At 47.1% G+C, this 15,956-nt stretch overlaps 4 protein-coding genes across 7 annotated transcripts in view; 1 reads left to right on the top strand and 3 right to left on the bottom strand.

Annotated features, from left to right (window-relative positions):
* Positions 1–716: 716 nt before the first annotated feature.
* Positions 717–5,062, bottom strand: LOC120894182 (myotubularin-related protein 9). The gene is given in 4 exon segments (XM_040296616.1): positions 717–2,884; positions 2,977–3,914; positions 4,474–4,864; positions 5,041–5,062. Coding segments are annotated over 3 exon segments (1,776 nt in total). The 5' UTR covers positions 4,624–4,864; positions 5,041–5,062; the 3' UTR covers positions 717–2,196.
* Positions 5,063–5,402: 340 nt separating this feature from the next.
* On the top strand, positions 5,403–7,070 carry LOC120894184 (peptidyl-prolyl cis-trans isomerase D). The gene is made up of 4 exons (XM_040296618.1): positions 5,403–5,614; positions 5,700–5,947; positions 6,032–6,349; positions 6,428–7,070. Exons 1-4 carry the CDS (start codon positions 5,518–5,520, stop codon positions 6,911–6,913), a joined length of 1,149 nt encoding a protein of 382 aa, XP_040152552.1. The 5' UTR covers positions 5,403–5,517; the 3' UTR covers positions 6,914–7,070.
* Positions 7,071–7,189: 119 nt separating this feature from the next.
* Positions 7,190–9,094, bottom strand: LOC120894183 (histone acetyltransferase type B catalytic subunit). The gene is made up of 3 exons (XM_040296617.1): positions 8,941–9,094; positions 7,975–8,786; positions 7,190–7,898 (listed from the first exon to the last, which is right to left on the bottom strand). Exons 2-3 carry the CDS (start codon positions 8,743–8,745, stop codon positions 7,413–7,415), a joined length of 1,257 nt encoding a protein of 418 aa, XP_040152551.1. The 5' UTR covers positions 8,746–8,786; positions 8,941–9,094; the 3' UTR covers positions 7,190–7,412.
* An 836-nt stretch (positions 9,095–9,930) lies between these two features.
* Positions 9,931–15,956, bottom strand: part of LOC120895318 (CDC42 small effector protein homolog) — a 29,771-nt gene continuing 23,745 nt past the window's right edge. For all 4 annotated transcript variants that reach the window (XM_040298552.1, XM_040298555.1, XM_040298553.1 and 1 more), the window contains 3 exons: positions 11,090–11,354; positions 10,884–10,990; positions 9,931–10,808 (listed from right to left, as the gene is read on the bottom strand). In XM_040298552.1, coding sequence (XP_040154486.1) covers positions 10,800–10,808; positions 10,884–10,990; positions 11,090–11,231 — 258 coding nt within the window. In that variant the 5' untranslated portion in view covers positions 11,232–11,354 and the 3' untranslated portion in view covers positions 9,931–10,799. The remainder of the gene's footprint in view (positions 10,809–10,883; positions 10,991–11,089; positions 11,355–15,956) is intronic.

Here is a 15,956-nt window from a genome sequence, read left to right as displayed (position 1 = left end):
ATGTACCGCTACGCTTCAACGATTTGGAGTAGTTTTGCAGAAGTTTTGTTTTTTTTAAATAACAGAAATTAATAATGAGATTGCTCTTTTCAAAGCGATATTTAAAGCATTAAACTATCGGGTTTAATTTGAAGCATTAAATGCTGATAATGATACGATCCGTAGGACCCAATTAATGATACGATAGCATTTCGCAGAAAAGAAACTCTACGCGCACGATAAGCCGCTGTAGGAGCCATTCAGTATTAATAGGGATCCGCCGAACGAGGAAGCCAAGTTCCAATTTGAATCGCCAAACCGATAGTTTACCACATGTGATACAAACATTCAGCTAATAAAAGCGTATAAATATCAAGTGAAGTGCTAAGTGTCCTGAGTCCGAGTGTTTCTCTCGATTAGCCGATGATATCCATTTGTGAACCCTGAATATATCCCACATTGTAGATAGTACATGGCGACCGTGACATAGAGCCAACATACAGTTTATCCGGGCTTCTCGGGACTTGACCTCGCCCGGATATGCTAATAACACCGATAATGAGTCAAATGATATATTTTATCACCAATTCCTGATTAAGTTGTGGAAAATTTAATTATTTTTTGATAAAAATAACCCAGTTTTTATTAACTTCATGTTATTTCAATGAGAATTTTTGAAATTTGCCATGAAATATAGTGTTTTTTGTTACGACAATGTGCTCTTTTAACCTCTTTTTCAAATATCCTCCTCATAACGCAATGTCTCCTTTGTACTATCATTTCTCAACAGCACGGATAAACGGAAAGCCGGATAAAAAGGTACCCGGATAAACGGCGCCCCACTATATTATGAACAATACATCCCCAACGAAGAAGGTGAATGGCAGTTAGGAGTGAAAAGCCACTGAAGAAGCCGTTATTAGACATTCTCAAACAAAGAAAACGTATTTCCAATAAGTGTCAAAGATATAGAGCTAAAGAAGAAGCGATATGATGAGCACACGCAAAACTATCTGCTCAATCCCAAAAAACTACGAAGTATTTAACTGGATCGTACAGCAACATCATTATCAGAAATTTGAGTGGTTGTTTTTTAAACAGTACTATTAAAAAAACACGATGGAGGAATTAATGAAGGAACTGAATAATAAATTCAATACATTTTAGAAGGAGCAATTAAGCAATATATATGGCTACCATTGAACACAATACGGTGTATGACGTATAGCAAAAACATTATCAGAAATTTGAGTGATTGTTTTATGCCCAGATAGAGCGAAGAGGATGTTTAAACAGCCCATTGCTACGTATCTTTGTAATAGAACATGTCTTTTTTGAGTGACATTTTTTTTTTTAATTTTTGGAAGCTTCAATTATTCCATGCCCGTTGTTCTTTGAACAAATAGAATACACACGCAGCAGCAGTAGCCTTGTAGGACAGGCCATATTACACGATATGTACCGCCAAGGTTATCTGTACACTTAAGTGAACGAAAAGCTGTAAAGCCTATCGCGAGCAATGCATTCCAAATTGTTTAATAAGCTTAACTAAGCTTGGCTAAAATCAATGTTTAGCAATAGAGGGACTTTTAGCACCAGGTACAGAGGTTATAGCCTTATGCACCGCTTTGAGTAAAATGTTTGATAAAGCTTGGACTAACGCTCACTAACTGTTTGGTTTTCACCGGGGTCCAGGTTAGCCGCGAAATCGTCGTAAAGATACCCTACAAACGAATAATTGCTTTTGCATTCTCAAAAAACTCATAAAACTACTCCAAACTGAGGACTCCGCTTGACTGAGGGGAAGGGATGTCTCCCAGAAATGAATTGCAATACGTTTCAAGTGTCATAAGTTTCGATTAGATTGCCGAATAGCGGTGTCACAACTGCAATGGATCCGCTTTACATGAGAGGCATGTGTAACGGAAAACGTTATAAAACAATTGTTTAAAATGCGCTTAAATATCACATACACTACGATGTGGCAGTAATAACATACTTCCAAAACAAAAGAGATCGTCCTCGGACAGACATGTGCACAATACAGGATGATGAACAGATTCGCCACTAACGAGAAAAAAGAAAGGCAGACTAGCATAGTGGCCCCGTTAATAAAGAAAAGGTACGAACTGCCTCTCGGCAGCAACCTAAACATTCTAACGTATCATATATCTCGTGCACTGCCGAGTAAGGCCTTCTGTTCTATCCTACCGCACTCTACTTACTAGAGCCCAACGCGTCGGACGAAACGCTCTCCTCATCGCCGTCGTCTCCCGGGTCGTCCATTTCTGCGTGCCGGGCGTGCAGCAGCTCGTCACTGTTGCCATTTTTCTCACTGCGCACGATCTGATACTCGCGCTGAAGATCGGCAAGCTGGCGGCGTAACTTTACCACCCTGCTGCGCAGATCCTTTTCCCGGCTGACCAGCGCGTGAATGTGGCCGAAGTTGATCTTCAGCTGGGACTGATCGATCGACCAGCGCGTGTACAGCTCAGACCACAGCACAATACTGAGCGGTGCGACCGACGGCCATATGACGGCGGGATTCGGCTCGTACAGCGGGTTGAGCAGGGATTTCACCACCTCCGGCCGGTTCAGGTGGGACCACAGGCTGGTGGTGCGCGTAGTTACCTTCAGCTGCACCCGGTCCCGCTCGCAGTCGCCCAAAAACGTACCGTACTGGCTGAAGTAGCTGTGCTCGAACAGGGTCACCAGCAGCCGATGGTCGTACTCGAAGCTGCAGGGAAACTGAGCGTACAGCTGGTAAACGCAGTCGAGAAAGAGCAGAAACGTGGCACTCGAGCTTTTGCGCCGCAGGTTGGTGGGCGTGTAGCAGGAGTGTTTGTGGCGCGTCGAAAACGGGTAGCCACCCTGCAGCCATTCCCGATCGATGAGCGCTTGCAGTCTGGATCATGCGAGAGGAAAGTGGAGAAAAAGTAGGAAAATCAGTACGATAACAACAGAACAATTGTACCATCTAGTTGGTTTCAAACATACCCCCTTATCGTGCGGCTGTCGGGATTAAGGATGATTTGTACCAGCGAGGTTATTACGAGCGTAGTATCCAGACCTTTCCCACCATGCACCAGCACGGGGCTGCCCTCCTGGTCGAGACACTGCGCTACCACGCAGGCCGCATTCAGCGCGTTAAGCACGTACCCGAGCCAGCCGGACATTTCCAGTCGCGACAGCCACTTGTCCGAGCTGCACTGCACATCGTTGCACGCTTCCATCAATTTGATAAAACTATCTAACAACGCCGACACGGAGCTGAACTGCCCGATCGGCCGCGTCACCTATTTCCACTGCGAGTAGTGCTGATCCGTCTCGGTCGTGCTGCTCTTGCCCTTCGCCCACGTGTCGAATATGAAGCCCTTCTTGCTCCGACCGAGCACCGCATTCAGGATGGCTTCGTCCGCCCGGCAACGCTTCGTAACGCCCGGCGCCGCCAGCGGCTGGGCACTGCGCAGCATGGCCGCACCGTTGGCGTGCCGATAGGAGAGCACCGGAAACCGGCCGCCATCGCGGAAGGCGGCCGATTGCACGATCTGTTCGTCGGTAATGGAGCGGGCAACCACCAGCCGGGCGCCGTACGTTGGGCAGACCTGGTACGTACTGTTCACCGTCGTCAGTCGCCACTCGCCGTCTCCGTTCGCGAGCAGCTTGCCAAACTCCTGCTCGGGCCGGTACAGCGAGTGCCCGTCCTCGAGGATGTTGTACATCGGGATGTAGAAGAACGGGTACAGCATGCGTGTTTCCTCCAGGTTCGACAGCTGTTCGATCGAATTGGAAATGTTGAAGTACTCCTGGGGGGAGGCAATTTTCAACGCAATGATGCGCAAATCTTTGCATTTCAGTATGATGGTGCCACCCTCGAGGACGTTGTTGACGATGTTCGGTTTCCGCTCGACGAGATCGATGTTTTGGTGCAACAGCTGGAGAAAGAGAAGGGAGACGAGCGTATGAGAAATTGCAACCAGTTTGCTTCACAACACAGCTTCTGCGATAAGTTGTTGCAGTAGAGGAGAAGCGATGATAACAACTTGTATGCGCCAAGGTCAACGAGCGTAAGCGCATGGAAACTGTTGGAGTACGCGCTGAGTTTTTGTCACTGATTGAAAATTTAAATTAGAACACAGGATGGGTTTACCCTCAGAAGCGCTGCACGTACGTAAGGGTGGGTAGTGTAGCGTTTTGAATTGGCAACTGCTTCCCGTTCTTCCGTGACCTACGCGTGGAGTTAAGAAAATGGCGTGCCTCAACAGGAAAGTGCCATAATTGAATTATCTACCATAACGTATACACTGCAGCACAGCGCTTGGCAGTGTAATTCAATTAAATCGCCATCAAATGCACCCAAAACAAGTCCATCCATTGCGTTAAAAGTTGCCAAAGACCGGAAAGTCAGCTTCCATATGGTAACCATATGGATGCCCACCCCTAATGGACACCGGGAATGAGACGGCATTAGGCACTGTTTAACCTCACACTTACCCACAGCTCTTGGGCTCCTTCCTTCCGGGTGCTCAGTATCAAATGGTGGCCAGTGACGCAGAGCGTTCCGTCGATGGGTCGATCGCTTAGCTGATCGTACAGCAGCACGCCATCGAGCTTGGGCGTCAGTATGAGTTCCGCAAACTCCATCCGTACGGCTGGTAATCGCGCTCCGCCAACACCCGGAAGGAGTTGTTTTGCTCGCGCGGACACTCAAACACACACGGACCGATCTGCTGGCGGTAATCCTATTGCTTCTCCGTGGTTTCTGCCCTGACCCACAGCAGGTAAGAGCGCGTTTGCGTAGCTGCGACGATGCTGTTCAGAGCCTGCCAGATGTACAATAGCCAGCCACCAACAGCGCGCCGACGACGTGACGTATACGAAACTCCTAGGAGAGGGCGAAGTGTTGCGTTTCGCACGATTAGCCACGACCGAGAATGGCACCAAAATCGTTCAACTGCAGCCTGCAACGTTTGCGACAGGAAGCAGCATCGATTATAGCAGTATCAGAACTTTCACATATTGTAAATTTGAGAGAAGGGACTGCGGTCTCCAACAACTTACGTCTCGATTGTGCTGTTGATTCTGTTTTTGTGTCAAGATTTCGACCCGCAGGGAGCTTAAACACGAATGTTTGCAGCTGTCAAAAAGCTGACATTTCCCAGGTCGCCAAAAAGCGAACCAGTCTCACGAAACGGTTGAAGCGGTTCTGTTCACGAAAGTGGCAAAAAACTGCCGTTTTCGATGCTTTTGCAAACTCTATCAAATTAAGAGAAAATTTGTGAACGATTGCTTCGATAAATCCAATTTTACATCAATCTTATCCTATAACGAACTGAAATGATTACCAATTGTCTTCAAATTGCCAACAGCTCACCCAGGTGAGCAATCGGCTCACGCAGTGAGAAGGGCTTCTCACTCGCTAAAAAACGTAAACAAAACAAACTCTTATCAAAAACACCCTCGCGATTGTGCAGATTGCATCAGAAGCAGCAACACAAATAAGCGTGATTCCTTCCGCTGTGCGGTTCAGCTATCTCGATGGGAACGACCACAGACGTTATTAAGGTGCAACGGGCCGTGCACGATCCCAAAAACCCGTTAGTGTATCTGGATGTAAAGGTTGGCGAGGAGAGCGGTAAGGCCACGGCGTCCTTTGGCTATTGCGTTCCCGAAATTTGCTGCTGTTTTCAACACTTTTCAACCCCGCATAATCTTTCCAGTCGGTCGAATCGTGATTGAGCTGCGGGCGGATGTAGTGCCACGGACGGCAGAAAACTTTCGCGCCCTGTGCACGGGAGAGCGCGGCATTGCGCCCGACACCGGCACGCGGCTGCACTACAAGGGCAGTCCGTTTCATCGGGTGAAATCGTTGTTCATGTCGCAGGGTGGTGATATCGTGCACTTTAATGGCACTGGTGGTGAAAGCATCTACGGCAAAACGTTTGAGGATGAGAACTTTACACTGCTGGTAGGTGGGGGTGGCAGAAGGATACGCCGTGCAGGAAGGAGTCTCCCTCTTTCTCTCTGTCTCTCTCTGTCTGTCTCTCCACAGCACGAAGATGGAGCAGTATCGATGGCAAACTTGGGCAAAGCGCACACCAACAATTCCCAGTTCTTCATAACGTCGGGCGAGTGTCCCCACCTAAACGGGACGAACGTGGTGGTTGGGTACGTGATACGCGGTGGTGGCATTGTCGGTGAGATGGAGCGACACTCGAACGATGACGGGGACCCACTCGTACCGATAGTGATCGAAGACTGTGGCCAGATAGCGCCCGGTGACAATTGGCGCGTTTGCGATGACGACGATGAGGTTGACCGCTTGCCACCGTTTCCGGAAGATTGGGACAGATTCTACGACGAGTTTACCGTATGCCGAACGATCGCTGGCATTGTCCATTCAACGATATATTAATACTACTTTCCTTCTCACACAAATTTCCCGTAGGTGGACGAGATGCTGCACTACTTGAACGCCATTCGCACCGTAGGCAACCGGTACTTTAAGGCGGATCAGTTCGTGCGGGCCAATCGGCGATACAAGAAGGCGGAACGGTACTACAACTTTTTCACCAACCAGCTGAACAAACTGTCCCCTCGTCGGGACGGAACACGCACACTGTTGGCCGACTTTCAGCTGCTCAACTGTCTCAATCAAGCGGCGGTACGTTTGCGGCTGAAAGACTTCCCGAGCGTGGTGGGCGCCTGCAATGCGGCCCTTGCGATCGATCCGGACAACGCGAAGGCGCTGTACCGGCGGGGCATTGCGCAGAACGAGCAGCGCAACTACGAGCAGGCGCTGGACGATCTGGGCCGAGCGCTGAAGCGGATACCGGACGACCGGTTGATCCAGCACGAGTACGAGCGATCGCGCAAGAATCTGCAGCAGTATACGCAGCAGCAGCGGAAAGCGTACGCCAAAATGTTCCAGTAAGAACGGGTTCGTACCATTTGTCCGTTTGTCGATCTTGGCTATACCTTTTGGATACATGTTTCAATGTATGTGGTGGTGTTCGTTATGTGTAAGGCTTTCGGAAACGCTTGTTCTCCAACCGCAGATGATTGTTGTTAATAAATGTTAAGCAAACGTAGCATACGTTGGTTTCGACTGTGGAAGCATCCGAAAAAGGATGCTCACGAGTATTTCGATCGATCGGTTCCTGATTTTCTTCCCCTTCTAACGCAATACATACGCAATAATCCGGCAACGTTCCAACATGAAAATTACAAAAAAATATCATTTTATTGATTGGGATATTTAGCAGTGGGATTCCCCCGGCTTAAGATGTTTAATACCATTAAAACACATCGGTTCCCGCTATACGACGGCACAATAAAACACAATGAAAGGGAGAAAAACGAATAAAGACGATAAGAGAAACACAAAAAAATGTTGATGATAAAACACACTGCAAAAGGAACCTGCCACTCTCTTAGTGTTCGGCCAGCAGCTTCTGCAGCACCTGGCCATAGATCTCCTCCACCTCCTTGTACACCGCGTTCAGCGACTCGATGCGCTCGGCAACGCTCGGCAGTCCGCACATGGCGGCCGTCACGTCCACGCCGCGCTTCTTGGCCCGGGCCAGATCGCGCCGATGGCGGCTGTAGTTCATGTTCAGCCGCTTCTTCACCTCCAGCCGGTACGCCCGGTACTGCTCCTCGTTGTCGAGGTCGGTGACTCCGAGCCGCAGGATTTCGTACACCACCCGGCACTGCTTCGGATTGATGAGGTAGGTTTCGCGGGCCGCATGCAGCATCTCCTTCGAGAAGCCGGCCAGTAGCTTTTCGCGCGTGAAGGCGGGCAGCTGCTTGCACCGTCTCGCGTCCACCACCGAGCGGATGTGCTGGATCGCCTCGATCGGTTCCTCGAACGTGATGTCCGTGATGTTGTCCTTCTTGCGGAAGTAATCGTACGTGCTCTGAAGAGGGGGGAAAGATACGGAATAAACGACTCACAAAATGTGCCTTGCTCGCCGAAAGTAAATTGATACCTACATGCTTGATCAGTCGCGTCGCGATGCCCAGCTTTTGGAATGGGGGCAGTATCAGAATCTGGCTAATGCGTGGCCGCACCTTGTTCGGGTAGGAGTAGTACTGGTACACGCTCACGTACCCAACGGTGGCGTACCGCACGTTGGACACGTCGCCTTCCACCGACCCGTTGTTATTCTCCAGCTCGTAGCGCTCGTACACGGTGAAAAACAGCCAGAGCGGATCAATCTCCACCCGGCTGAACCCGTCGATGTACCAGAACGAAAACATCTCCAGCCGCGTATGGAACTTCATGTACTCGGCATCTTCCGCGCTCGATACGTACACCTCGAACGTGCGCGAGCCCGGCTCCGTCCCGTCGAGCGGATGCTTGAACTCGTCCACCTTCGTACCGACCGGCCGGAAGGAGGGCGCCTTCGACGCATGCACACGCTTGAACTCGTCCAAATTTGTGTAGTAGCTCGCGTTCTCCACTATGCTCGCCAGCGACTTTTCCACATCGTCCGCCTTCAGGCCCTCCGTCTGCAGCTCCTCGACCTTCTTCGCGTAGCTAATGTCGAAGTACAGATCGAGCGGACCGGCCGAGGCCATGATTTCGATCTTCAGGTCGCGGTAGCCAAAGATGCTCTCCGATTCGCCAAATATCTGGTGCGCCATCTCCGGCGCAAACACTAGCTCCTCGTTCTCCACATCCGACTCGTCGCGCACCAGGCGGAACCGGGTGCAGTCCAGCGCGTAGCTGACGTATCCCTTCAGGTCCGCGAGCTGCGACATTTTGTTTCACACAGCAGTACAGCAAAGGAACACCAAACGAGCTAAAGCAGGGATGGAAAAAGGGGGCAAAACAGTGTCCCGATCAAATTTGCGCCAAAACAGAGCTTGTTTGCGATGGTTCACCGGTGTAAGCGGGTTTTCGTTTACCGTTCCACAATCCCTGCACCATTGGGGACGGTTTGCCCTATAGCTTACCCGTTTGGAATGTGTTGAGTGGCAAGTTGTTTCACAGCGACAAGTATCGCAATTTACGTGCAGTTTTCCTATGCAAACACTTTTTTAATGGCCGGGTGAAAGCGCAAGCAAGTTGGAAGGGCGCCGAAACGAGCGAGCGAGCACAAACATTTCGCAAATGGTGCCGTCACTGACAGCTGTCAGTTTTGGCAAACATTCGATTTGGCAGTTGGTGGACGATTTCGGTGAGGGCGAAATAAAATTGGGAAAGTGTGCGAATTTTGTTTTAATTTTATTTGAGAATACGCAAATAATAAACCGAAACTTTTAAAAGGGGTTTTATTTGGATTATTTCGTTTGTTATGCTTGTCAATACAGGCACCTATGCATATTATCAATTGTTTTTATTTCATTATTTTGTCATCCAGGTGAAACACATTTCCCACATGCAAGAGAAAAACGGTTGTATATTAATTAAATATGTTTGTAGATTTTAACGGCCTACTCCGTCTCGTGGACTGTATTAAGAAAGGGGATCAATACTCCCGATCAAATGTCTTGAAAAAGGCTGGCACCTCGATGCAAATTTTCGCTTATCTAACTACGTAATTTACCAAAGAGTTCTTACCACTTTTAATGAGAATCAAATTTCCCTTGAAGAGCAATTTCCACCAAAATCTTGAAGGAGGAACTAGTTAACCGCTTAAGGGATACATACATTTTCTAGTTAAATTCTTGTTGCGTTGGCACTATTCCAGCTGGATTCTGTTTAAACTGGTTTAAATGGGATTTCCGTCTAATGGGAAAATATATGTAATGCGTGTTGCCTGTGCATAGGCGTTGTTAATTCATTGCCTAACTTGCGGGTGTGTTTTGCCTATCTCAAAATCCAACAATGTATTAATTTACATATTAGTTTAGAATAAGCATACACAAAAAAAAAAAAAAATACAATCAAACTGAGCTTTGCTTTTGTCATCAATTTTTTAGTAAAAACTCGGCTGCAAGGCGTTTTATGTGAAAATATGTTTGTTTAATTTCCTACAATCTGTTAGCACATTAGCCGCTTTTACACGCTATCGCTCACGTCCGGTTTGTCGGCTTACAGAACTATATTACGAACGCACGTCCATTGTTTTAATGAATAGAAAAGAGAACACGATATATCATATCGTAACAATTTTGCAAAAATCAGAGCTGTGATGCCGTGCTGTTCCCTTTCTCACTTAACCACTATGTAGCCTTATCGATCTAGCAGAGCGAAGGAAGTAACGTGTTATTTGAAGATCGAAAAGAAATCGTTCTTGGTCCTTCTTGGTTGGATCGTTTCTGTTTTTTTTGTGTGTCTGGCAGTGTGTTATTAAACAAGATAAGTTTTTGTTGCATTTTTAGTGCTCTTGTTCGTTTTCCTTTGCTGCTGCTCTCTCTCTCTCTCTAGTTAAACAAATAAAAGTTATAGTGAAAACGATAGATAATATCAACGTAGCTGCTATTTACAAATGTACAATGACGAGTCAGGGCGCAAATGTCGCATCTGGACGCCCTTCGCACCAGGGGAAACAATATTGCTATCGGAATTAGTTTCTTTTTAATGGTGAAATTTTCACTCAATCTGAAGCTCTGATATCTGTGGTATCCTAAAATGTAGAAGATGATCTTTTTTTCTTTCAATCTTATTTTAAGCACACGTGGTTCTCCATCAATAATGTGGATCCATTGCATTTGCTGCGTCTCGGAGTTTCGTCCCTGCCCGGTTCATATTTTAGTGCGAAGTATTTTGACTCGGCAGCGGGTGTGTAGTAGAATGATCCGCTATCCATTAACATAGGCTTGTTTCACGATGACTGCGTACTGGTATCTACTTGTAAAGCTAGCAAATATCAGCAAGTCTGCAATGGAGTTAGCAAAAAATTTAATTCATTCACCTTCGATACAGATTTTGCACCCATCCCCTCCCAACGTACCTGTAACCTAAGCGAGTTCATCTCGTATCCTCCTTTACTTTGCATTTGGTTCTGCAACACAGACAGATGGTTCGTGGTTAGCTCAACGTCGTTCGAGCCAATGTGACCTGCAACCAATTGTGCAACCGAAAAGGCAAAATGAAAAAAAAAGAGTTACTAATGTATAATGCCACACTAATCAACACTTCCAGTCCCAAAGCACTTACCGGTGTGTACAAAGTTGGTCGGGTTGCCGATCATCGATCGATCTATTCGCAGGCGCTGATGGTGCCTCCGACGGCGCGGGCTTTGCGGCTGGTGGAAGCAGCAGGAGAACCACTGCAGCCAGATGTCACCCGTGCTGGCCATCTTCTTGCCGGTGGTAATCGTCTGGCCGTGCTTTTGCTCCACGGTGGCAGCTGTGTCCGTTACCGGGATCGAATGCGAATCCGACGACTGCGTTGTGGTGCGCTTTCCGCTGGCGTGTTGATCCTGCAAGCGGAAGTGAACGGATATGGATCGATTAGCGGGATGTGCATAAGAAAGACAATGTCAACAGTAAGAGGTAGTAATTAGGTGGCTTTAGAAACGATTATGCTTTGCATGGCAAGCTTCCAAAGCGCTCTGATATGACCTTGAACGTGCAAGCGTAAGTTTAAATGATAGAAAAGGGAAAACTTGAGATGAGATCACTTCGCAGCAGCACGTAGCCGGATGTCGGTAAATGAGCGTCTTCATTGAGGTAACTATTACTGCACATTTTGTTCCATTTTTCGTTTCATAATTTTCGAATCTCCCACACACACACACATACAAATGGCCCAGTCATGTCTGCAATTAGGACTGGGGGTTCAATGTCGTGCTCCACCAGCTGAGCTGAACTTTCCATAAGTGGAGGAGAGTGGTAAGGTAAAAAGATCTAAACTGAAGCATTTGCAAGCGAAAAAGGGTGAAGAAAAAAAAAACCCACAAACCCAAAACAGAGACCCCACAGCTATGTTCGGGGTCATACGAAAACAGTGCGTAGTTTGCTGGCGTTGGCGTAGGTTTTTTTTTAAAAGGGTTTTATTTACCTCATTCATCAATGCCTAGCGATGAGGGCGTTTTTATTCGCACGCGTGTTGTGGTTAAAAGCGGTTCGAATGTAAAGCAAAACACAATTTGATTCTTCTATTTTATAAAAGAAAAATGTCTTACGTGGTGATTGATGCTGGTCCGATTCATGGGCACACGTTCCGACAGCATACACTTCTGTCGAGTAGCAAACAAAAGGCCACAAAGCTGAGAATGCATCGAACGACCGAGCGAGTGAAAGGCACGGTAATCGAGTTAAATGTGAAAAATTGATCATAAATCCACTAGCATAGCAAGTGATCTGCATGATCTCGTTTGTGTGAGTGTGTGTGTGTGTGTGGTAGATCTAACGTATGAAAGTGAAACTGTTGAAGGTCTCGGCGCAACAACTACATGCCGTTTTGAGGCTTAATTTCAGACCCGATTTGAATGTGCCTACGATCGATCGGGCTGAACGTTCGAATGGCAGTGCCAAGAATAGTGTGGAGTGGTAGGAAATTTCGGTAACTAGGAAGATTAACAAAGCAAGCCAAAATCATCCATACACAAAGGGAAGCAGAAACTTAATCTTAATTAAATTCTTTGCACGCTTCTCTATCAATTACGTTCCCGATTCTTCACCCAACTCGCCCATCAATCGATCCATCCGTCGTGAGATGAACGTGCTTCGAAATTAAAGTGTGATACTGTGTGAACGTTAACGTTTTAAGGGGGAAGCCAGTTAACAGTTTAATTTTTTGCGTTTTATTGAAATTTTAAGTCTCAAAAAGAGGTGGGATCAGGTTTGTAAAAAAACCGAATGTGTCATTATACTTCCCTACTTGTTCTCCAATGTCTGAACGTGCACTGCAAATCGGTGCCTAAATTTATTTGTATCCTTAATTTGTGACTTTGTTAGTATTGAACTTTGTGACTTGGCAGTTAGTATTGGAAATGAGTATTCCCTAATGAATCTTTTGGTCCAATTTTTTTAAAGCTTGACTCAGTATTTCTGTACAAATTACAGATTTTATATTTCTTTATCGGGACTGCATATTACCCGATAACAAAGGCCAACCAAACCAGTACTGACGATCATCAGTAATAGAATTCTTATAAAATTATATTTTCGACATTTAAATATTTAGATCAATTTCCACTATCATATACATGAGAGCACTTCAAAAGCACTGTGCAGCACGTACCCGTTTGTTCACTGATGCGGAAAAGCCATGACCGACAAACGACTGATCGATCGGTGCCGTTTGCACGGTGCTGGACAGATTTGAATTTACGTTTCCCATCCCACGTGGCACCAGAGTCAGAGACGGAGAATCGCACATATACACAAACACAATTAATAGTTGTATACCTTAGGTGGTTTTACGGTTCAGTTAGGTTCGGTGTCACGTGTACTGTTCGATCGACGCGTTTTATACACCAGCGCATATGTATTGTTTCCATAAGCTCGCCGTTGTTTCGAGTTCTTCCCATGCTGGTGGTACTCTAGTTTGGTTCAGCATCTTGAGCATAGTAGCCTCTTCTGTTGCTAATTTCGCATGCTCTACACGAGCTGTCGTGCGCTGATGGTAGCTATGCTGCACTGCCCCACGCTGTCTAGATGTACGCGACGCACCATACGCGTAATAACGCACCACACAACATAAACGCAGGCGCACACACACGCACCTGAATATCTGTACACCAGCGCCGTTTGATCGATTTTACTTTTATTCCCATATAAGAAGAGCGTGATTATTAGATGACGACGACGCGACCGTTTCAGGCGTGCGCGTACTACGACGCTTAAGGTTGTGCCGTGTGTGCGTGCTTGTCATTTACATTGCGGAATGGCGATGGTTTGGTTTCCATGTACGTTGCCACTCGTAGCCAAAACGCAGCGTCGATTAATGCCCCCTGTTGGGCGCGATTGGCCGCCGAGAAGAAGAGGTGTGCACTATTTATTGTGGCCACACACGCGCCATTGCATAACCTCGACCGGTTGGAGCAAACGTGCAACAAATTTGTACCAACATTTGAACATTACCTATCAACTGTCCGCTTTTGGAAGTAAAGGAGTGTTTGTCGCCAAAAAAAAACAACAAGCTCCAGTTTCATCACTTGACACGCTATTTAGTGTTAAATGAAAAGAAGAAATCAACGTGCCTCACTTCCAAATTCCAAGCGACTCGCGGTGTGCTGTGGGTGCAGTTCCGCATGTTGAAAGCCACCAGCAAAGCATAAAAATTATGCAACTTTCTCCCCATGGGTGTACTACTACGGGGATCAAAATGTAGCACCATGGGGATGGCGCAAAGTGACCGTCGTCATCGTAGTCGTCTTCGGGGGAGTACCTGTCCTTCACGACAAGTAAATGTAAATGTATCTGGTGTAGCCCCCGTACCTCGCACGGGGAGACAAGTAACACCTCGTAGCAGCATCACAAAAAGACTGGGAGGAAGAAGGGTGGTGGAAAAGAAAGTTAAAACACTACCACCAACGGCACAGCACAAACGGGAGCCAGCAGCACACCAAACGGAAGGTTAAGCGCCACCCTACCCATGTTGCTGGGTGGTGTTAAACATTAAACAATTTCGTACGATCGTCTCTCCAGCGTCCAGCGCCGCAATGGATGAGGAAACACACACCAACGTACAGGGTTCCCTATAGCCGTCTTATGGTGCCCTGTGAGTCAGACGATTGCAAGATGTTTTCGTTGCTTTCGCGGCCACCCGAACGGTCATCAGTCGACCGATGGAGTGTTTGCTAAAAAATAAAAGGAATAAAAAAAGAATTCAAACCCAACTACACACCACCTTTCCTCATCAACGCGTCTTGAACTGGAAAAGCCAAGTGTTTCCCCTTCTTGCCGTGTTGTTTTTTTACCTTTCGCCAGGGTGATTCACAGCGTGATTCCACTATCTGTTATGCAAAAGATAAAATTAAGTAAACTTTGCAACCGGAACGCTCGGTCGAACAATAGCAAACGCCAAGATAAACCTGGACCCAGCCGTTTGGCGTGGTGAGTGAGTGTAAGCAAACTCACTTTTGCGGGGTTTTGAAGAAGATCTTCAAACTCCAAATCGATACAAACTCCAAGGTTGCAGCCAAGGTAGGGTGAAAACATTAGCAAAACAATAACGAACCGTACCTGGATACCAGGAAGCTGAAGGAAAGTGATCTTCATCTGGAATTTTGAAGATCGGTTGCGATGTAACACAACAGCAGACGATGATGCTCTCGCAATCGGGAAAAGTGTTTAACTTTCGGCTCGCGAGAGTGAGTAAAGTGGATCGAATCGGGTCGAATTTAATGGGAGAAACAAAAGGGTTACCGAAAATAATGAGCACTTCAGTGAGGGTTTCTACAGGGTTTCTCTAGACAAATCAACAAAAGATGCAAATATTGGAAATGCCAATAACTTATTTTTACAATAATTTCTAGCTTCTATTACTGATTGGAATAGACTTAGCATGCACTTGACGATGTGGAAATGGTATTGGAGGGATTGAAAATGCAGCTTACGATCGAAGTGTATCGATTAGTGATGTGTTCTCTGGATCGAACCCACGACTGCGATCCGACTCCGACTACTGTTAGTCCGATTCCGACTCCGCCAAAATGGAACCACTAGATCCGCCTGAAATCGGAGTCGTTCGGAGTCGTCCGGAGTCGTCCGGAGTCGCCCTTAGTCGTTCAGAGTCGCCCGGAGTCGTTCAGAGTCGCCCGGAGTCGTTCGAAGTCGTCCGGAGTCGATCGGAGTCGTTAGGAGTCGTCGGAGTCGTCCGGAATTATCCGGAGTCGTTCGGAATTGGAATTGATCGGTCAACAGGAGCCGTGTAGTTTAATGTGTTTGTGATCAGACATTTCCTTTCAGACGACTCCGAACGACTCCGAACGACTCCGGACAACTCCGGACGACTCCAGAAGACTCCGAACGTCTCCGGGCGATATTGCAGCGCGGACCTACCTTCCGGAGTCGATTCCGAATTTATCGGTGTCGGATCGTAGTTGATTCCGGAGTTTTACCAACTTTACCAA

The sequence above is a fragment of the Anopheles arabiensis genome, chromosome 2 (genome assembly GCF_016920715.1).
Source record: "Anopheles arabiensis isolate DONGOLA chromosome 2, AaraD3, whole genome shotgun sequence".
Taxonomy (NCBI): domain Eukaryota; kingdom Metazoa; phylum Arthropoda; class Insecta; order Diptera; family Culicidae; genus Anopheles; species Anopheles arabiensis.
This window is presented reverse-complemented; position numbering and strand designations above follow the sequence as displayed.